The sequence below is a fragment of the Neophocaena asiaeorientalis genome, unplaced genomic scaffold (assembly GCF_003031525.2).
Source record: "Neophocaena asiaeorientalis asiaeorientalis breed wild unplaced genomic scaffold, Neophocaena_asiaeorientalis_V1.1 scaffold65, whole genome shotgun sequence".
NCBI lineage: Eukaryota > Metazoa > Chordata > Mammalia > Artiodactyla > Phocoenidae > Neophocaena > Neophocaena asiaeorientalis.
In genome coordinates this window covers 17,016,982-17,038,296 of record NW_020173215.1, presented here as the reverse complement: position 1 = coordinate 17,038,296, position 21,315 = coordinate 17,016,982, and the positions used below count along the sequence as shown (strand labels likewise).

The following is a 21,315-nucleotide window of genomic DNA, read 5'->3' as shown; positions in this document are numbered from 1 at the left end:
GAGGACCGGCGCTCACGCACGCCGACTGTATGCCCGGCCCCGGGGACTCTCTTGTGAACTCCTGATGACAGCCCTGTGCAGTGACCCGTTTTACAGATGAGCAAGCTGAGACTGGGGGAAGGGGAGGGTCTGGTCCAGCGTTGCACCGTGGTGAGTGTTGCAGTTGGATCCTATAGTCTGGCCGAGTCCCTGGGCCCTCGGCCTCTGCGCCTTCCCGCCTTCCCTTTCTTTCCTTTAAGGTGGTTCTTGGTTCTCGACCAAGGGTGGCTTTGCTCCCCGGGTGGACTTTGGCAACATCTGGAGACACTTCTGATGGTCACAGCTTGGCGGGGGTAGGGGTGCCACAGGCACTTGGGGGATGGAGGCCACGGACGCCGCTCACCACCTGGCAGTGCACAGGGCGGCCCCACAGAAGAGGGGTCCAGCCCAAAATGTTAGTTGGGCCGAGGCTGAGAAACCGGCCTTAAGGAATATCGTAAAAGACTTCAGTCCTTCCGGTGCTGACGCAAAGAACAGGGCCCACCAGGCTAGTTGGACGGAAACAATAAGTAACTTGTAATCCACTCAAACCCCACCTGTTGACAGGTGAGAAAGCTCTGGGGCAGGGTCGGGGTGGGAGAGTGAGATGGCGGAGGGGAGGGGGAGGGACAGGGAAAGGAGCTTGGACCCCCAGAAGCAGAGAGGTGGGTGGAGCCTCCGTGAGCCCAAGGTGTGCAGGGGCTCCAGCCGGGGTCCAGCCTCCAGGCTGAAATGCTCCCTGGTCCTCAAGCCTCCGTCTGGGCACGAGGCTCGGTGCCCAGTGGACCCCTCCTCTCTGGGCAGCCACAGCAGAGCCTTGCCTCACTGGCGTCCTCCTTTCTGGCTGTGGAGTCTGTCCAGAGGCAGGATCCGGGACCCCTCGTCCATATGTCCCCGTCAGCATCCCACACGCTGAGAGACTCAGGAGATTTTTATTGAAGGAAGCAGCTCTGGGGTGGGGCAGCAGCAGTGGCTTTGAAGCCAGACCAGTGAAGCTTCCAGCCCTGCCTCTGGCCTGACCTCACTGTGGCCCTGATCAGGGTGCTTCCCCGCTCCGGGGGGGCTCAAGGACCCCCTCTGTAAAATGGAGGTGATTACATTCCTCCCTCCCAGGGTGCTGTGGACCAGCATCGCAGCCCCTCCATCTTCGTCCCCCCAAAGCGTGTAGCTGTGGGTGGCCCCTGGCCCGGCCAGGCTCAGCCCCCCGTGGAGGTCTCACTCCAGGACTTAGAGCACCAGTTGGCTTGGGGTCAGGTAACATCCCCCAACCTGCTCAGTGTACTGGATTGTTCTGAAAATAGCGGCAGATTCCAGGAGCTGAGACATGTGACGATGTTCATTTCTCAAATGGAATTTCCATGCGGTGGTTGGGCAGGTCTCCCCGCTCAGCTGAAAACGCAATGCCCTTCACTCCCTGCTGTGCTTTCGCCAGATGATGGGCAAAGGGCAAAACAATATAATATTAAAAATTGCACAAACCCGGTGAAATACGCACTGTTGTTCCCGATTCACCGATGAAGAAATGGCATCTTGTGATAAAAATAGCAGTAAGGGAAATGTGATTCTCTTTAAAAAAAAAAAAACTATAAAACTTTTAGAAGAAAATGTAAGGATAAACCTTTGTGATCTCGGATCGGGCAGTGGTTTCTTAGAAATGACACTACGTACACAGACAACAAAAGAAAACATAGATGAATTGGATTTCGTCAAAATTAAGCACCCTTGTGCGGCAAAGAACGTTATGAGGAGGATGAAAACATAACTCACAGAATAGGAGACAATATTTGCCAATCATATGTCGGATGGGAGGCTTGTATCTAGAATATGTAAACAACCCTTATGACTCAGTCAGAAAAGAACCAAATTCAATGGACAGACAAAGGATCCGAACAGACGTTCTTCCAAAGAAGATATTCAAATAGTGAAGAAGCACATGAAAGTATGTTCAACATCATTAGTCACTGGGAAGTGCGGATCCAAAAGCACAGTGAGACAGACTTCACACCCACCAGGGTGACTGTGATGAAAAGGACCAGCGGTAACCGATACTGGCAAAGGCGTGGAGAAGCTGCTGGTGGGAAGATGAAAGGGTTCAGCCCCTCAGGAAAATAGGCTGGCACTTCCTCAAGTGGTTAAACAGTTACTGAATGACCCAGCAAGAAAGGGAAACGTGTCCACACAAAAGCGACGGTGCGTGACGCTCAGAGCGGCTTACCTGGAACAGCCCCAGAGCAGACACAGCCCCCAAATCAGCGACTCACGTAGTGGAGAGTTACTTGGACATGAAGAGGAATGAAGCACTGACACCTGCTGCAACGGGGGTGGACCTTTGAAAGCGTTATTATGTATATATATCTGTAGGATACGGGCTCCCACGCTGCGGTGTCTCACGGCACACAGCCTGGAGAGTAATGGTCCCTGGCGGGATTAGCTCAGCCCTCACAGACCCTCTCGGTGGGAGTTGACAGCTGGGGCTTGGGATCCTGCAGGCCTGGGTTCAAGTCCCAGCTGTGCTGTGTGCCCGTTTCCAGCTCTGTGACCCGGATCATGGGTGGGAATCGCCCAGCGCAGTGCCTGGCCCTTAGTCTGGGCACAAGAGCTGAAAGACAATAGGTATTGTCACTCAGACTATGAATTTTCACCCCCGCAGGGCCCTGTACTGTGCTCCGACTCACCGCATGCATTCCCTGTTTCCCATTAGGTTTAAGGAACCTTTACGGGGCATCTTCTGTGTGCTGGGCCCGAGGCATACATTATTGGTCCAGTGGTGGCCGCCCTGGCTCACGGCAAGGTGACACCAGGGACACGCACTGGCCTGGGAGCCCAGAGACCCGAGCCCCGGTCCTGGCCTGGCCTCAGACTTGCCATCTGTGGCTCTCCCTGTGTGTGGGGAGAGGGGATGGGCCCAGGTGCCCACTAAGCCCTGACCTTCCGGAATGCTGCCCGTGAGATCCTCAGACACCTCTCCGGTCAGGAAGGGCTGCTCTTCCGGCGATGAAATAACACCCTCCAGGGACGTGGGTGGCCAGGGCACCTGGACCAGCTGCTAGAAGCTTCAAGAGTCTGTGCGTTGCTAGAAACTCAAGCTGAAGGTGACTGGGCGCCCCTGTGGGCAGCCTGAGCTTCCAGGGGGCTGTTCGCTGCCGTGTTCTCCCAGCTTCTGCCTCTGGAAGGACCCCCCCCCCAATCCAGCACACACCACCCCTGCCAAGCCCCTGCCACGTGCCAGCCTCCAGAAGCCCAGCCTGGGGCAGCGTCACTGGCCCACTCTACAGAGGAAGACAGGCTCAGACTGGAAGCGGGGAGCCGGCACATCCCAGGCCCTGCTCCAGCTCTTTCTCCCCACAGGGCTGGTTTCCTGGGGCCACCGTAACAAATAATAGACTTTATTCTTGGACAGTTCTGGAGGCCAAAAGTCCGAGATCAAGGTGTTCCCAGCGTGGCTTCCTTGGCTTGCAGATGGCCGTCCTTCCCCCTGTGCTTCACACCATCTTCCCTCTGTGCGTCTCTGTGCCCTAGTTCCCCGTTCATAAGGCCACAGTCGTATTGCATCCAGACCCACCCAAATGGCCTCACTTTAACTCAGTCACCTCTCTCCAAATCAGGTCACATTCCGAGGTGCTGAGGGCTAGGACTCCAGCACGTGAGTTTGGGGGACATAGTTCAATCCATCACAGATGAGTGCCTTTCTGTGGCCTCGTAGGAGCTCCCCCAACGTTTTCCAGCTAACACACTCTAAGAGTGAGGGAGACAGGGCGGCTCGCTGGTTTTCCTTTTCCTGCCACCCCTCCTCTACCGCCCGACCCCCAGCCCCAGCCCGGAGTAAGGCTCATTTCAGGCTCAGTGGGGCTGCTTGTGACCCCATGGCCATCACTATATGGCTGAGAGTGACTTTGTCCGAAGGCTCCCCTGCTTCAGGACAGGCAGAGTCCTGCGGCTTCAGGGACTCTACCGCACCTCACGGGGCCCCCCGGGGGTCTGAGCGGAGTTGGCTGGAATCTAGAAGCCAAACTCTTCTCGCTCAGCTAGAAATCCCTTCTGACTCTTCGGCCTCCCGGGGTCAGTGGAATTTAACCTCGTGAATGTCCCCCCACCTCTCGGTCATGGGGGGTCTTGGGACCCTGACCTGCCAGAAAAGGACCCAAGCATCAGTACCGCCACTGTGGGCATGGAGACCCTGGATTCATTACCCCAACTGAGACACGTTGGATAGAATAATTGTGCTGGGACAGCAAGCAGCGCCCAGGATGGTCCAGGGGAACTGGGTCGGTATAGGTCTTTAGGGGGACCCGGCAAGCAGACAGGAGCCTCCAGGGGTGTCTCCACCTGGGGAGCCCAGACTACCTTCTGCGAGTCAGAGGCTTACTCACCATTGTGGAGAGGTGACCTGACTTGTCCAAGGTTGCACAGTCCGTGACCCAGGGGGACGATGGGCAAGTCCCCTCACCTGCTGTGCCTCGGTTTTCACACCTGTAAAATGGGTACATGTTCTTACAGGATCGCTGTGCTATGGGAGACGCTCAGCACACAGTGGATCAGTACAGAAGAGGCCCTGGATGGGGGCCTTGAAGATTGAGCTGGGTTTTCACAGGCAGCGATGGGCAGACACAGCACCCCCAGGAGGGCATGGTGGGAGCCAAGGCTGGTGCTGGGACCCCTGAGGACAGCTTTGGGAGAGAGTCTGTCTGACCCCCACTCCATCACAGAGCTGTGGCTGCCCTGTACAGATGATAGGCGAGGCCCAGGGGTGAATGGCCGCCCAGAGCCCTTGGCCCACAGCTGGCCTCCCATTGCCCTCACTGGTTGGACCTTCAAAGCCTCCTGGGAAATCCACGGTGGCTCCTCTTCCTGGTCACTGTGGGGTTATCATGTCTGGCTATGGGGGTCCCCGCATGAAGCAGGAATCTGGGGTTTTCCCCGCAGTGACTCCACCTGAGCTCTGCCCTTGGTCACCGGGGGCCAGGACAGCTGACCTGCAGTCTAACCTGGCATCTCCCCGGGCTAAGCAGCTGGGCCCCAGGCGCCTGGGGGATTTAAGCGAGATAGCCTCATGGGAACTGGCTAGGACAGCTCTGGTTGAATTTGGAGCAGGCAGGACCAGTTTCTGGAACCAGACCCAGAAGGTAATAAACTTGTCCCAGTGCAAAGAGAGCTCAGAGCTGTCTTCGCTGGATGGAGGACAGATGAATGACGTGCCTGAAGAGTCAGAGAGGTCTGGCAGTGCAGGGACAGCCTGAGACCCTCACAGCCAGCTGGCTGGGTCCAGGCCACTGATGGCCTTGGTGAGAACAGGTGGGAACAGAGAGCCGCGTACTGGCTCCTGGTTATAATTAGCAGTCAGCCCTTAAGGAGGCTAAGATGGAAGTAATGACGTGTGATTTGGCTTGATTTTCCAACACATAATGCTTGGGAGGGCGGGAAGTGAGCTCCCGGCCTATTCCTGAACCTATAGAGGACATCCTGAGGGCAGGGGAGACAGAACCCCTAAGGCCTTTGTGTCATTAACTCCATGTTTAGAAAACCAGTCTAAAGAAACCCCTGTGCTGGAGGGCGTGCTAGCTGCAAGGATGCTTGTGGCCACGTGGTATGTGAGAGCCGTCTCCCAGCCAGGCCTGGCTGAGTGCGTCTTGCTCTGTCTGCACTGGTACCCAGTCCTAGGGAGCCGCACTTCTCAGACCTGGCCCCTGGCCCTGGGGGACTTCAGGCCAGAGAGGCAGATGGCCAGTCGGCAAGGGCCACCCAAATTGGTCAGTATTGTGGTGGAGATGAGCACAGTGATGTGTGCTTGCTGCTGTCCCAGAAGGCACCTGTGCATCTTGTGTCACCTCCTCCTGGAAGCCCTCCCTGACTACACACAGGTTCACCTCCCCACCGCCCTGTGCCTCCCGCCATAGTTCTCTGCTCATTGTCACGGTTAGAAAGGAAGACCTGAGGGGAGGCGGGAACGGTGAGCCTGGGAGCCGCTCTAGGCAGATGGGACTCTCAGGAGAGGGTGTGATGCATGGTCTTCCAAAGCTTTCAACAGTAGAACAGAGTCATACAATGTGGAAACCCCAAGCCAGCTGTTTGCATAATACAGGGAGCAAGGTGGAGAGCTCTACAAAAGCTCCCCGGCTGATGGAGCGTGGGTTCCAGTTAAATCCCCAAGGATGCAGGGAGCTCTACCTCCTGATATCAAGGTGGATTTGCCTCAAGAGCAAACCCTGGAAAACAAGCTGAACGTGGGCTGTTGGTCTTTGGCCAACCCAGCAGTGCCTGCTCAGGGGTCCAGCATTAACTGGGCCCTTCGAGAAGGGACAGGACCAAATGCAGAGCCTTTGAGGGAGAGTGGAGATAAACAGTTGAAAAAGTCCCCAAGGACCACAGAACGACGTGTGCTGTGCTGTCTGGGAGGTGAGACATGAGATGAATCGCTGGAAGAAGAGGGGCACCTGCCCCCTCCATGCCCACTCCCTGGGCCCGGTATGTCCCCTCTCCTGCCGCCTGCCTACACCCGTGCCTGGCCAGTTTGCATACCCGCCTCCCAGGATGCCCACCAGCTCCTCTGTTCCTGTTTGGTGAACAGGTGAGCCCATGGTTTGGGACTTGCAGACCAGCAGGTGGCAGAGGGGATGGTGGCATCAGACACCAGAGGGGAGACCCCAGCTGAGTCCCTAATCCAGCCCTGTGGCTTTGGGAAAATCCCCGTGCATCTCTGAGACACCGTGTCCTCATCTGTGAAATGGGGGTGATAGGCCATTCCTGTGGGGTGTGGTATGGACCAAATGATGGCCAGGGCTGGGTCTGTTTTGTTCCAGTGGAATCCGGGCACATAGTAGGTCTCAGACATTTGTTGGGTGAATGAATGAACAGCAAACAAGAAGAAGCAGAGCTTTATTGTTTGGTGTTTGGAGTTGAACGCACTTTGGCCGAGCACCCGGCAGTTTTGCCGTCAGAATGAGGTCGAGGTGACCTGCGGTTTCCGTGGTTAGGGCACCGGGAAGGGTCAGGGTAGATGCTCCTTGGCACCGTGAAGGGTCAGGGTAGATGCTCCTTGCCAGGAGAAGGCAGGGCCCGCCATGCTCCCTGCACAAGCGAGGATCCCGTGGAGGAGAGATGGTGGACACCTGTTCAGGTGGCATCACAGCTGGCTCCCAGGTCCCATGACAGGAGCACATGGCACATTTGCTTGTGTGTCTTCACTGATGCCAGCTTGGTGAGTTACTATGAACAAAGTGGGAAACCGCACCCAGGTGGGTCTGTGCGAATGGAGTGGAGGGGAGAATGGAGTGTTTGGTGGGTAACCCGGCCAGAGGCGAGCTCCCCCAGCTCGCTGGGCAGAGGGTGTTGAGGCCCCATCTATCAAAGTAAAGAAACCTACAAGCCCCCTGACGCTCTTGCCCAGTGTCCTGGGGGTCTGCCCACCAGGATGGACATGGAGCTGAGAACTTGACCTTGGCAGTGATGCCTGTGGGGCTCAGCCACCATGCCTGCTTCCCAAGGCAAGCACCAGCGAGGCCCAGTGCTGGATTTGGGTGGATCCCATTTGGAACATCAGGACTGGCCCCAGCTGGGCCAAGCGCAGGGGAGCAGAGGTCAGTGTCGAGAAGCCCCCACTGATCCAGAGATCGCCATCAGACCCTCTCTGGAGGGAGCAGCTGTGTCACCTGCACCCCATCACAGTCCTTCCCTCCTGTGCCTGCCTTACCCAGCAGGCACCCAGGTGGTCGCTGGCCTCATGTGTGTTCTCATCTGACCCAGACAAGGGTCCCACGTTTAGGAATACATACCCCCATTTTATAGAAGGGAAGACTGAGGCTCTGTATGGTCATGTTGGCCTGCCCAGGGTGACAGCCAGGGAGGGGGGCAGCTGGGGTCAGTGCAGGCTGCCCCCCCTTCCTGCTCATCCACCCAGCCGCGGACCGAGGCCAAAGACAAACCTAGGACAAGCTGCCGAGGAGGCTGCTGAGGGAGCAAAGGTGTGGCCCCCTCCCGACAGCCTCTGCCCCTCCCCACCCCCAAGTCACGGGTCTGCCTCTGAGACCCAGAAGGACGAAGCCAGCAGCTGTTGGTCCCCACACCTGTCAGGCATTGTACCAGAAGCTTTCTCCACTTCACTGGGTTCTACATGACGCCTCCTGAGACCAGGCTCCAAATTAGTCGTGAACACAGAGGCTTCTCAGAGCTCAGCTCTCAAGGTCACACAGCTGCCCCTGGATGGTGGGTGGGTTCCAAACCCGGCCCTGCCGGCCCCCGTCCTGGTTCCTCCAGGCCTCGTGTACCTGGGGGCAGATCAGGACTGTACCCGGAGGAATTATAGAGGCGGGATCACAGCGACTGCCAGGGCAGACCCGAGGAAGCCACGTCCCTCCACTGTGAACGTGAGCTCTGTGTTCATGTTACCGGTAATCGTTCTTTTCTTCCCAGCAAGGCTCCCCAGGCTGGGATTTCACTATCCCGGGGGGATTAAGTAGTCACGGCCCCAGGTGATTGATCCTTTACCACTCGACTTTATGTTTTACGTTATTATTATCATCGCAGTCAGAGACTTGTTAAATGAAATGTTACAGCCGATCCAGAAATCGTAGAGAAATGAGCCTGCTGCCTTCAGGGTTAGGTCTGGAGTGTGGTAGTTCGTGTCTCTCTCCGTTTCTCTCTCTCTTTTTAAGTTTTGTCTTTTTAATAGACTTTATTTCTTAGAGCAGTTTTCAGTTTATAGAAAAATTGAACAGAAAGTAAGGAGTTCCCATATACACCCCACCCCAGATCCCCAGTTTCCCCTGTTAGCATCTGCTGTTGTATTGTAATGTTTGTGTGTGCTCCATTTGTTACAACGGATGAACCAGTTTTGATATATTATTATTAACTAGCGTGTACGGTTTACGTCAGGGGTCGCTCTTGGTGTTGAGTGTTCTCTGGGTTTGGACCAGCGTGTAACGACGTGTATTCACCCCTGTGTACCACCTTATCCCTGTACTTATCCCTCCCTCCCCACCCCTCACAACCAATGATCTTTTACGGTCTCTGTGGTTTTGCCTTTTTTGATGACGTCATAGGGTTGGAGTCACGCAGTGTGCGGCCTTTTCAGACTGGCTTCTGTCACTTAGCAGCATGCATCTGAGGTGCCTTCCGATGGCTTCATAGCTCACGTCTTGATAGTTCTTGATGTAATGTGGTCTGGCCAGAACTGTCGCAGCCCTGTCTAGGGGCCCACTCCTGTCCTGTCCTGGCACGTGAGGGTCCCGATCCCTCCTTGTTGCAGTCATGTACCAGCTGGGCCGCCGCTCCTTGGCCCCAGTCCACTCGCCGGGCGGCAGCAGCAGTGACCACAGCACTGGCTCTGCCGGCTGCTGTGAGCACCAGTCCCCTTTGCAAAGCACCCAATCGGGCAGCTGCAGGAGGTTCGAGGAGTAAGTCCATCCTGAGGGGTAATAAGGCCCACACCTCAAATACACAGGATTCTCAGGCTGTGATCCCAGGGCCAAGGGGGCAGATGCGGGTTGGAGGGAACACCTGCGCGGGTGGTACCTGCACAGACAGGCCCCCTCTGTGCAGTGTCTACTTCCCACCACCAGGGGGCAGCACCCTGCTCTGTCGCCCTGCCACCAGAGGCCCCAGCAGGTTGTGGAGGTCGCGCCAGGCGGGCAGAGTTGGTGCTTCCATAAAAACGATCCTCTTAAAGCAGCTTTCACCCCAAATCAAACAGCATTTCCAGTAACCAGGAAACTGGTGATGTCAGGCTGTGTATCCTTGAAAATGACAATGGCTATTGTGTATTGAGCATTTATGGTCCGCCGGACCCTGGGCTGCTTGCTGGACAAACATTTCTTTCCACGGTCCTAGCATCCCCTGGGGCAGATGCTGTGAGCAGAGGGCGGATGGCAGATGGACAGACGGTTGGGAGTTGCAGGTTACTGCATGTAGGAGGTGAAGCTGGGCTGCACCCGGCCGTCTGCGCCCAGGGCTCTGACACTGATCCCCCACCACCACCACGCGGGTGGTGGGTAGACCTTGCCTGGCTATCCATGGAGACATGAGGCACATGGTCCTTTGTATGCGTAATGGATGAAAAGATAATAGTGTTGAAGATCTTTGCGGCCACGCCCTCAAATCCTGATTTAGCCTCAGTGTGGACAGGGTGACTCAGGGCCCCATCAGCCCCATGTGAGCCCTGGGGCTGCCCTTGCACAGCCATGAGCCGGCTCCACCTGAGGTTTCAAACTTCAAGTCCAATGGCTCGTTCCGCACAGGGAGTCCTAAATTCCAGCCCGGGACATCCTTGCTCTCTGCCCCCTTTTACCCATTTTACTAAGTACTGGATGAGGCAGTTCTGTGATCGTCGTATGTTGCCGCTTAAACCAGAGTGGAAATGTCAGCACAGCTCCCAGGACGGCAGACAGAGCTCTGGGGCCCTCTCTGGGCTCTGAACGGTCCCGTCTGCCGTCTGGTCCTGACGCCCTTGGAAACGCAGGCAGGCCTTGACCCTGGGCCTGGGGTACTAAGGGCGACACCAAATGATTCTTTTTTGCCCATCGTCTCCTTTTTGGCACCTGTGTCTCCAGGCTGTGTGGCTTTTGTCCCCAGACAGCTGACACCTGCTACCCTTGGGGTCTTCAGAGCCTCCTCCTGGAAGGCCTGATGTCCCCAGCGTGGCCCAGGTCTTCCTCCACGGTCAAACTCCCCACCGCGGATGGGACCCAGAGGAGGGAGCCCTGTGCTGCAGAAGCGGGGCTCCCGGGACGGGACGGGGTCTGGTGGGCCTGGGGGGCAGGCTGGAAACTGGATGGAGAAACGTCCTCCTCTGTCTGACAGCCACCTCCTCCGTTTTTACAAGAATGAGGAGACCTTCTGGGGCTGATACTCAATCAGTGCTGGTGTTCAGCGATTTTGTAAATGTGTGTGTGTGCATGTCTGTCTCTCTGTGTGTGTCTGTGTGTATTTGTGTGTCTGTGTGTGTATCTGTATGTCTGTGTATGTGTGTATGTCTGTCTGTGTGGGTGCATATGTATAGTTGTGTCTGTGTATGTATGTGTTTGTGTGTGTGTATGTATGTGTATCTGTGTGTATACGTGTGTGTGTCTGTGTGTGTACGTGTATGTATGTCTATGTGTATGTGTGTCTGTGTGTCTCTTTGTGTATGTGTCTCTTTATGTATGTGTATGTATGTATGTGTGTCTCCGTGTGTATGTGTGTCTCTGTGTGTATGTACGTGTATATCTGTGTGTCTCTGCGTGTGTATTGTGTGTGTATGAATGCGCTTAACTCTCCAATGAAGTGTGGTGTATCTGGGGCATCCCAGGTGGCGGGTGTCTTCTGGGCCCGCATCACCTCCCCTGGGCCCCCCTGTGGCTCCAGCGGTGTACAGGTGGGTGGTGCACCTGGGCCTGCGGACTCCCTGCCTCAGGTGCCCGCGGCTCCCTGGCTCTTTCAGCCTCTGCAGAAACCTCAGAACTCATTCAGCCCAGGAAAGGGAGACAGGCGTTCCAGCTTTGGGGCAACCCTCACTGGGGCAATGGGAGCAGGACCCGTGCCCCGGCCCCCTTCCTTCTGAGGGACACCCTGGAGGGGCTCCAAGGGGGTGTCCAGCTCAAAGCATGCCATCACTGCCCCCACTCCTTCCTGCCACCTGGGGTCCCCTAGGTGCACCACCTGCACCCCGCCCTTGCCTCAGCCTCAGGTCAGTGACCCCAGACCAAGAAGGGAGCGTGGGACTGGACGATGTGGATCTAAGCGGAGACCCGCGCTTGTGAAAGCTGTTTGCTGTTTGCTCTGAGCTGGCTGGGCAGGGGGTCAGCCTTCATCACGTGCCTGGCGGAGACCCAGAGGCAGGCAGAGGAGTGGAGAAAAGGGGGCTCAGGGGCCTCTGATGGGGGCTGGGGGGCTGCTACAAGGGGTGTCCCAGGTGACTGGCCAGAGGCAGGCTGCGCCTTCTTGGGCTGGTCCTGAGTGGGGGGTGGATCGGGCTGCTGGGGCCCCGTCGTGGGCTGTGCTCTCTGCCTGCGGCTCTACCGCCTCCTTGTGCTGGGACAGAGCTGGTCCCCAGCCCCTAGGCATCCCCCTACCACAGCTCTGCCGCTTGGCTTGCAGCTGGTACTCACCTGGCTGCCGCCACTCCTGGGCTGGAGCTCCCCGAGCACAGACCCGCCGTGGGCCCCAGCGTCCCGCACGCCGGCCTCCGCGGGCACCTTTGCAGGATGTGGGTGACGGCCCTGCCCAGACCCCAGGAGCCCTACAGTCGGGCCCTTTGACCATCCACCTGACCTGTCCCTCTGGGGGTCTCCAGTGCCTCCTCAGCCATCCTAGGTCATGGCTGGCTCTAAGGGGGACAGTGACAATATTCAGGTCCCTGTCCCCAGGGCACAGAGGGGATTCAAAGCGAGCTCACAGGGGGATGTGGTTATTGCACTCTCAGGAGAGGGGACCTGGGTCCCTGGCTGCAGAAGGACTGGCCAGCTCACCAGACCCCTGAGGGCCACGGTCGTGCCAGGTCAAGGCCGCAGGGGGATTGGCTGCCCTTTGGGAGGTGGGGGACAGGACCGCTGTCGGGGTCTCACATTACCTGACCTCCGCTGGTCCCCCGAAGCCCTGTGGGTTGTGCTGGGAGATGCGTTGAGCCCCGAGTCCTCGCACGGTCGCTGGTTTGCTCACCGGTGCCCGGTGTGTCCCACTTTCTAACACAGCGCCTTTTCCCCACAGTGTCGGAGCCCCAGGCTGCCCGCAGTGCCCCGGAGAAGCCGACCAGCACGGCGATCCTGTGTAACACCTGCGGGAACGTGTGCAGGGGGGAGGTGCTACGGGTGCAGAGCAAGTACTTCCACATCCAGTGCTTCGTCTGCAAAGGTGAGCGCCGACCCGTGTCCGCGATGGGGCCAGGCGCAGCCCTGCCGTGTGGCCGAGCCCGCCTCCCAGCTGCCACGCTGGGCCCCAGAAGCTCGTTAGATCTGGGATGCTGAAAAAACCGATCCCAAACCTTCATACAACAGCGTGATCTTTTCAGCGTGGCCCGTGTCCCCTATGGGGGTGACGGGGGCATCTGCCCAAGGGGGAAGGTCAGAGGACGAGGTCCAGGTCCCGGGCAGTGTCCTCGGATGGCCGTAGCCATGTCCGTGATCCACTGGCCGGAGCAAAGTGGCCACTTGGGCCCCGTAGCCACACGGTAAATGGCCGTCACTGGTGGCGTGAACTCAGCACTGCAGGGCGCGCAGGACCTAAGCTGGGCCGCGAACCTCGGGCGCCCCTGCAGCCTCCCAGAGCGGGACTGGGAACGTTACTGTTCACTCCAAATGAACACGGCTTTTTCTCTGATTATGAAAAATGACATGAATATCACTAAATTCAGATAATACCAAAAAGATAAGAAGAAAGTAAAAGAAATCACGTGAAATCCCTCTATCTGAGCCAGGCTTTGCTCAGAGCATCCTTCCAGCCTAACCTTTCTCCCTATGCTCAAGTTACTACATATTCTGTCATGCACAACGGGGTTTCGTGTATTTGCATTTAGTTTCCTGAGAATAAATGAAAAGTAGCATTTTGGGGAAGGGATGGGCAGATCAAACCAATTTGACACAGTGTCCAAACCCAAAGAATTGGCAGTTTTAAAGAAAGGATTCTTTTAATGGCCCTGCAAACCCCTCCTTACCTCTGGACAGCAAGCGGTGTCATCACAGCCTGCTTTCCTGCGGGTTTGAGACGACGTCCAGAGATGCACAGACATTAGCATGTGGGCCTCGACGGGCCGCGGGGGCAGTGAGCCCCTGGGCTTTATGGGCAAAGATGGGAAATACGCCACGTGTAAGATAATCCAGCGATGTGTCTTTTATCAGCACCACGGGGCCCGTTAACTGCCTGAGTCCCCTCAGCCCACCATGGCCTCAGGAGGCCCTATTGTGCACCAGGCCCGGCTTTGGAAAGCGCTAAGTAGGAAGGCGTGAGATTTAGCTTTGACAGGTGAGGTCTGGTGAGGAGATCAATCTACCAGCTCGCCGGGAATAGTGGTGGGTGTTAGTGGTAGAAGCCGAGTGCTGGGAAGGTGGCCCACCGGGAGGGATCTGGGAACTTCCAGAGAAGGCTTCACGGAGGAGGTGGCGTTTCGGCTCTAAGTTCAGCCAAAGGAAGAAGAGGAGAGCTGGGCCGTCGGAGGCGGCCAGGCCTGTGCCCGCGGTGTGGGGCACAGTGTGGAAGGTGCAGCGGGGCCGAAGGAGGGGGACTGAACCTCAGGGGCTGCCAGGGAGCCTGCTGGTCCTGCCGAGGAGGTTTCCTTCTCTCACCTTCTCTCACCCTTCTCTCACCTCTGCTGAGCGCTTCCTGTGAGCTCAGTGCTTTCCGTGTGTTTTCTTCCAAAGTCCTCCAGTATTAGGGGGGCTGAGGCGTTGTCTCCACTTAAAGATCAGGAAGCAAGGGTGACGTGTGACTCGCCTGGTTGACACCTGTGGGAGCAGCTGGCGAGAGTCGGGGGAGCCCTTCCCACGAGCCTCAGCTCTGCCCCAGACCCGGCGTGGAGGGACGGGGTGCAGGGCCCCCAGCAGGGTCTGCATCCCAGTGAGGAGGGGGCGGACACACATCCGCCCACCCACAGATTCATTCTGTGCCAGGTGCCGTGTCAGCCTGCAGGCATAGCGGGGCCCCTGCCCTCAGTAGGTGGCATGTCTGCTTCACCTGCTGAGGGGTGACAGGGAGCATCTGAGATTTCCTGCAAGCTTTTGAGAAGTTGTGTTTTGTGAAGATTGAGGATTGCATAGTCTTAGATTGATCTTTTATCCAGGCTCTCATGAAAATGCAAAGTCTGTGAATCATTGAGGGTGCTCTTGGATGAATAAAAAAGAAGACCCAACTTATAGTGTCTTAAGTTACATGGATATGGATCATCTTAACAGGAATTCTGGAGGTAGCCTCCTCACCCCCAGAGCTGGTTAATTTTACAGCTCAAAAAAGTCATCAAAGACTAGGTTCTTTTTCCACTCCCCACCCCCAACTCCCCCCCCCAATCTTAAACATGTCAGCAGTAACTCTCCTCATGGTCTCGAGATGGCTGCTGTAGCTCCAAACATCACATCCTCACAGGTTGACACTCAGCCCTGGGGAAGAAGTTGGGCAGGGGTGTGCACAGGCAAAGGGGCCCTCCCCCTGCATGATTACTTCGATTGGGTAATCAGGGTAATCTCCCTTCGATCAGGGAGGAGAACCTTTTCCCTGGAAGCCTACACAGGCTTCCTGTATGACTCGCTGGCTAGAACTAGGTCACACATCCACTCCACCAGCAAAGAGTAATGGGAGGATGGGGACTGACTGACTCCAGCCATGTTCATCCCTGGGTGGGTGTGTTGCCAGGCCAACCGAAGCAGGGTCTGTTAGCCCAGAAGACAATTGTGTCTAATTTTGATCCGGGAGATCCCGATGTGTTGGGTTCCTGCCACCCAGGGACTGGCTTGATGTGCCTTGGTTTACATCTCAAAATCTGAAAGTTAAACCTGAAAATCTGTGAAAGAAATCACATAATTCTCCAGACCGTCTTGGCTGCCTCAGGCTTGGGCTTTGATGCCAGAAGGTCTGGGTTCAATTCCCACCTCTTCCACTCCCAGCTCATGTGGGTCTTAGACATGTTTCTTAGCCTCAGTTTCCAGTCAACCACCCGATTGGGCACATACTCCGTGCTGGGCAGTGTTCTGGGTGCTTGGGATGCATCCATGAACAAAACAGACATCCTTGTCCTTGCGGAGATCACATTCTAGGGCAGGGAGACAGACAATAAGCACTAGATAGAATAAACAAGCAAATTTCATCCTACGCTGAAAGTGAAGTGCTAGGAAGGGGAAGACAAAGAGCAAGATAAAGACGGGGCTGGGAGTGCCGGGGAGTTACTATTTTAAATTGGGTAATCAGGGCAGGCTTCGTGGAGGAGGTGACCTTTGCTTGAAGACTTGAAGGAGGTGAGGGAAGAGCACTGCAGCCAGAGGGAACAGCCAGTGCAGTGACACTGAAGCAGGGAAGTGTGCCTGGCAGGTTCCAGGACAGCACGAGGCCTGTGTGTTGGGGGGAAGGGGGTCCTCGTGAGGACCTGGGCTCCGACACCGCGAGAGAAAAAACACAGGAGGATCCTGTCCATTTTAGTTTCATGGACCACTGGGTGCTGTGCTGATGGGGGAGGCCAGGGCAGGGTGGGGAGATGGGCCTGGGCCCCAGCCTGAGACCACGGCAGCTTGGACGAGAGTGTGAGGGGGCGTCTGCTTCTGGATTGTCTTGAAATCCAGCCAGCTCTAGTTTCACGATACAAAATGGGAATCTGTGTAAGACAGAAACATAGCAAACATGCAGCACATAGCACATCCTCAAGAAAAAATGAAATCTGTTACCATTGCTACAACTGAAATTTGCACAGGAAAACAGATCTGGTTCTCTTGACCTTTTATGTGTAGTGGAGTTCTGCGCTTTTAGAACTTTTGTGGCGGGGGGCCGCACCACGCAGCATACAGGATCTTAGTTCCCCGAGCAGGGATTGAACCGGCGCCCCCTGCCAGAAGGTCTGGGTTCTGGAAGCGCAGAGTCTTAACCACTCGACCGCCAGGAAAGTCCCTAGAACATTTGTTTTCAACCAGGATCTTTCATAACCCTGCTCGTGGTGCCTTGGAAACAAGGGCCCCGACTCTGAAATGATGAAAAGATGAGGCCACAACCATGTGTGACCTCAGGAAAGCAAGCGTTTTCTGATCTGTGTGGCAGCAGGACTGAGCGCGCTCATGACTGCAGAATGAGCGAAGGAAACAGGAGGGAGGGAAGCCTGTGTGTTGTGTGTGTGTGTGTGTGTGTGTGTGTGTGTGTGTGTTGGGGGAAGAGGCCACCAGCTCTGCCTGTAACTTGGTAACAGCAGGTGGGGTTGTCCACAAGGACACAACCCCATGGGGACCATGAAGAGACACACCCAGAGTTGGTCTTAGCGACTGGGGGTGACAAGGGAATGGGGCAAAGGGATTGCGTTCCAGGGACGTTTATGAGAACAGGCCCACATGGCAGAATTGTGGAAAGTTACGGCAGGAAGCCATCTCCGGTGACGTGAGCCTGTTATTTCCAGATGGAGTATCTGAGGCAGAGGTTAGGTCAGGACCTGGGCTGGCAGGGACCACGGTGCCCTGAGCCAGCTCCCTCCAACTCACATGAACGCCCTGGGGTTCTCGGGCTGCTTTGTGTTTTAACATCAATCACTCTCTCCTCTTCCCAGACACCAGGACAAGAGCATCCCTGAGCTGACCACCCCAGGGGAATTGCCGTCCGTATTTGGGTAGAGAGCCTTCCAATCTTCTCCTTTGTAAGAGTCTTTTCAATCTGAAGTCCTGTCATATATTTACTTCTGTGTCCCAATTTATCCTCTTTAAGGGACTGTGTAAGCCCTTTCCCCATCATACATCCTTCAACATCAATTTCAGTATATACCCAGATTCCTTCAGATGCCCGGCCTGCAGCAGACTTAGCCATTCCTCAGCTCTTAAACATTTACATGGATTCCAGCCCGGCATTGGGCTAGTCAGTTTCCTATGCCTCATCCCATGAGTGATCAGTATGGTTAACCCTTTGTTACAGATGAGGACTCTGAGATTCAGAGAGGTTAAGTAACTTGCCCCAGGTCACACAGCCAGGAAGCAGCAGGAGGAAGCATTCACGCTCAGGCTGCCTGTCTCTAAAGCCCAGCGTTTATTTACTACATTATACTGCAGTGATGCTGTAGCCAACACCATGCAAGAAAGCTTCCGTGGATGTTCATGGTCAGTTCCTTGGGACGGAGTCCCAGAGAGAGACGACTGGGTCAAAGGGTAGGAGCGGTTTTCACATTCCTTTGAGTCGATGCCAAAGGGTATTCCAGAAAGTGGTACAGATTGTCTTCCCACCATGGCCCGCCCCCTCCCGACCGTTTCTCAGAAGTGACCACAGTGACCGCCAAAGATAGGGGGCGGGCTGCTCCGGGTCACCCACAGCTGCTTGGTGCCCTTCACTGGGTCTCGGCTACTTGGACAGACAGATGGAATGTGAGGAGAATATATTGTCTTGATGAGGACGTTCAAAATTATTAACGAATTTGGACTCTTGATTTTCAGCAGGCAGAGGTCTGGGTTTACTGTCTGGCTCCAACCTTAGTGGACCCAGGCAGCTACAATCCGGTCAGTAGCAGAGATGACTGGGGCCGGGCAGGGAGGACGTAGCATTGGCCGGGCCCGGCTCTCGGGGCAGGAAAGCTGCTTTAATTCAGTCTCCTGGTGCCTCCGTGATGTAGATGCAGGTTATAGTGGGGCACTAGATCCCCCTTCACATTTTTCTCCTTCGAAGGACAGTCAATACGGTCATATCTTTAGGAAGATTAGAAAATGAGCCCTGGAGCTCGCACGCCACTAGAGAGAAGCCTGTGCACCTCAACGAAGATCCTGTGTGCCGCAACTAAGACCCGACACAGCCAAAAATAAATAAAATAAATAAACAATAAATCTAAAAAAAGAAAAGAAAAAAAATGAGCCTAGTACCAGAGCCAAGGGTGTCCGTGAACCAGCCCATCACTCAAGGGCTGAATTGTTACACGCAGCGTTTACTGAAAAAGACACTAATTCTCCTACAGAGGCCTCAGGGAGCCTGTTCTTCCCGAGTCGGGGTACATCTGCTTGGCCTACGCTGTGGTGCAAGATTTTCTTTTTTTAAATAAATGTATTTATTTTGGCTGTGTTGGGCCTTTGTTGCTGCACGCAGGGTTTCTTCAGTTGCGGTGAGCGGGGCCTACTCTTCGTTGCGGTGCACGGGCTTCTCATTGCGGTGGCTTCTCTTGTTGTGGAGCCCGGGCTCTAGGCGCACGGGCTTCAGTAGCTGTGGCTCACGGGATCTAGAGCGCAGGCTCAGTATTTGTGGTGCATGGGCTTCAGTAGTTGTAGCACGCGGGCTTCAGAAGTTGTGGCTTGCGGGCTCTAGAGCGCAGGCTCAGTAGTTGTGGCTCACGGGCTTAGTTGTCCATGGCATGTGGGATCTTCCCGGACCAGGGCTCGAACCCGTGTCCCCTGCATTGGCAGGCGGATTCTTAACCCCTGCACCACCAGGGAAGCCCTGTGGTGCAAGATTGAATAAAGGGTTTTCACTCTCGGGCTGGGTGAGAGAAGGATTTAGAGCTGGGCACCGGCCTCGGGTCTCCTGGGGTGAGTGACGTCAGTAAAACGATGGCCTGAATGGTGGCCCCACACGACTTGGGGCTTATGTCACGCTAGCATAGGATGCGCCTTTGTGCTGCCCTTCTCACCTCTGAGTAAGCCCAGATGAGGACTTGGGGGCCCAGAGAGATCAGGGATTTGCCCAGGGGCACACAGCATAGTGCGCGAGTGGAGCCTGCATCCCCTGGGCAGCCCTGGAGTCTGGGCTTTCAGCTGCTCAGCTTTATGTCCAAAGAACCAACAGCTCCTTGGCGATGTGGAAGGAAGGATTTCCAGCCACTCTGGTGGCTGTAACCGGGTAACAGCACGGGCAGCCCTGTGGCCCAGGTGAGGGGACGGGGACACCCGGGAGAGGCCCGCCACCTCGCCCTGTTTAGGGGTGGGAGCTGAGCTGAGTGGGTCCCACCTGGCAGAGCCACCCGGAGCCCCCAGGTCCTGGGTCGTGTGCACTGACCGGTGCATGAGCTGAAAGGGCACTGCTGACCAGACCAAGCAGACCTGACCCCCGGGGACCCCAAGACCCTTGGAGATTCAGACTCCCACACTTGCTCTTCCCAAACTGACCAGCCTGAGAAGCCACCTGCAGTGGAGGTGCCCTTGCCTTCCAATCCCCCAGGGCACCAAACAAGGTGGAGTTTAAAAGTCGGGGCTCCCTTGATCAGACACCAGGAGCTCCCCTCGACCACCACCATCCGTGCCGTCAAGAGCTGCACTGTGAAAAGCTTGTCCTCTATCCACGTAATAATAATTTACCAAAATTTACAACATACGTATTGTTTTGATAGCTTTATACTAGTAGCAGTCATAACAACACTACCCAGAATAAGCTATTAAATATTTAGAGCCTTGTGGCCGTAAGAAATTCCTAATAAATCAATTTCCACGTAGACGGAGGGATTTTTGTTGCAGAGAGCCACAGGCGCCTTCCATCTCTAAAACACGTCACATGTGCACGCAGTTCTGTGGGGGAAAGAGATGGCAATAGGCTTTCCTAGCAAACGAGGAGCAAGGTGAAATGCCTGCTTTTACTCAGAGCCTGTCTCTGGGTTTTGTAAACAGAGGTCGGTGGTCTTGCTTCGGCATCTACGATCTACTAGTTAAATTTAAAGATGCCAATCCTCACAGTTCACCAGAAACTACAGCCTCTGCAATCAGTTAGTTTTGGTGAAAATTTTTAGGCGTTGATTCAAAGATGGGCTACATGGTATTCCAAGGCTCTGGCTAGGGGGCTGCAACCCACAAAGACCCCGCCCTGACGGGCTGGCAGGCTGGGTCTCCGCAGGGAGGGCGCAAAGGCTGCTCCCTCTGGAGCCAAGCCCGGTTCCCATGTGCCCTGGGGCCTGTCCTGAGGGCAGGCACTCCATCCTCCGCCTGGCAACGTCCCCCTGGTCCTCCCTGGGGCAGGAGGTATATTAGGGGTCAGTGTGAGTATGCCCGGCCTCTCTCCCTTTTGTAGGGGGTCTGGCCTCGTCCATGTTGGGGGAGACGGGTGGAGGGGGGTCAGGAAGCCTCACTGTGGTCAGAGGATCCTCCCACCCAGAACAGGGCCTAGCACGCGGTAGGTGCTCAGGTGTGAACCGCCTCCCCATCTGTTGTTTTCCTGCTGGGAACAGCCCACCTGGAGGAGCGGGGGTTGGGGGGGGCTCCTGGGGCATCAGCACTGCATCCCTGGTGGGCTCAGGAGGCGAGGAGGCGCTGGGCTGGCCCCTCAGCACAGTCTGCTTCTCATCCCGGGTCCGTGCCCCTTTCTAGAAGCTTCCACGAGAAAAGCCACTCGTCTCCAGGCTGAGGGGCCGGAGCTGGAGTCTGTGCTTAGGGCCTGGCCCCCCGAGGGTTCAGCGAGCCACCCTGAGTTCGCACCGAAGCCTGTGTGTAGTGAGGGATACGCCTGGGGCCTGTCGGGACTGGGGAGCTGGTGGTCACCTGCTACCTCGGCCCCTCCCGTGTGTCCCCAGAATGCGGCTGTGACCTGGCCGAGGGCGGCTTCTTCGTGCGGCAGGGCGAGTACATCTGCACCCAGGACTACCAGAGACTGTACGGGACCCGCTGCTTCAGCTGCGATCGGTTCATCGAGGGCGAGGTGGTGTCGGCGCTGGGCAAGACCTACCACCCAAACTGCTTCGTGTGTGCCGTCTGCCGGTGAGTG

At 56.1% G+C, this 21,315-nt stretch overlaps 1 protein-coding gene across 5 annotated transcripts in view; it reads left to right on the top strand.

Moving 5' to 3' along the window:
• Positions 1 to 21,315, top strand: part of ABLIM2 (actin binding LIM protein family member 2) — a 149,871-nt gene that overhangs the window by 27,631 nt on the left and 100,925 nt on the right. For all 5 annotated transcript variants that reach the window (XM_024745189.1, XM_024745187.1, XM_024745188.1 and 2 more), the window contains exons 2-3: positions 12,694 to 12,837; positions 21,125 to 21,308. In XM_024745189.1, the coding sequence (XP_024600957.1) occupies positions 12,694 to 12,837; positions 21,125 to 21,308 (328 nt within the window). The remainder of the gene's footprint in view (positions 1 to 12,693; positions 12,838 to 21,124; positions 21,309 to 21,315) is intronic.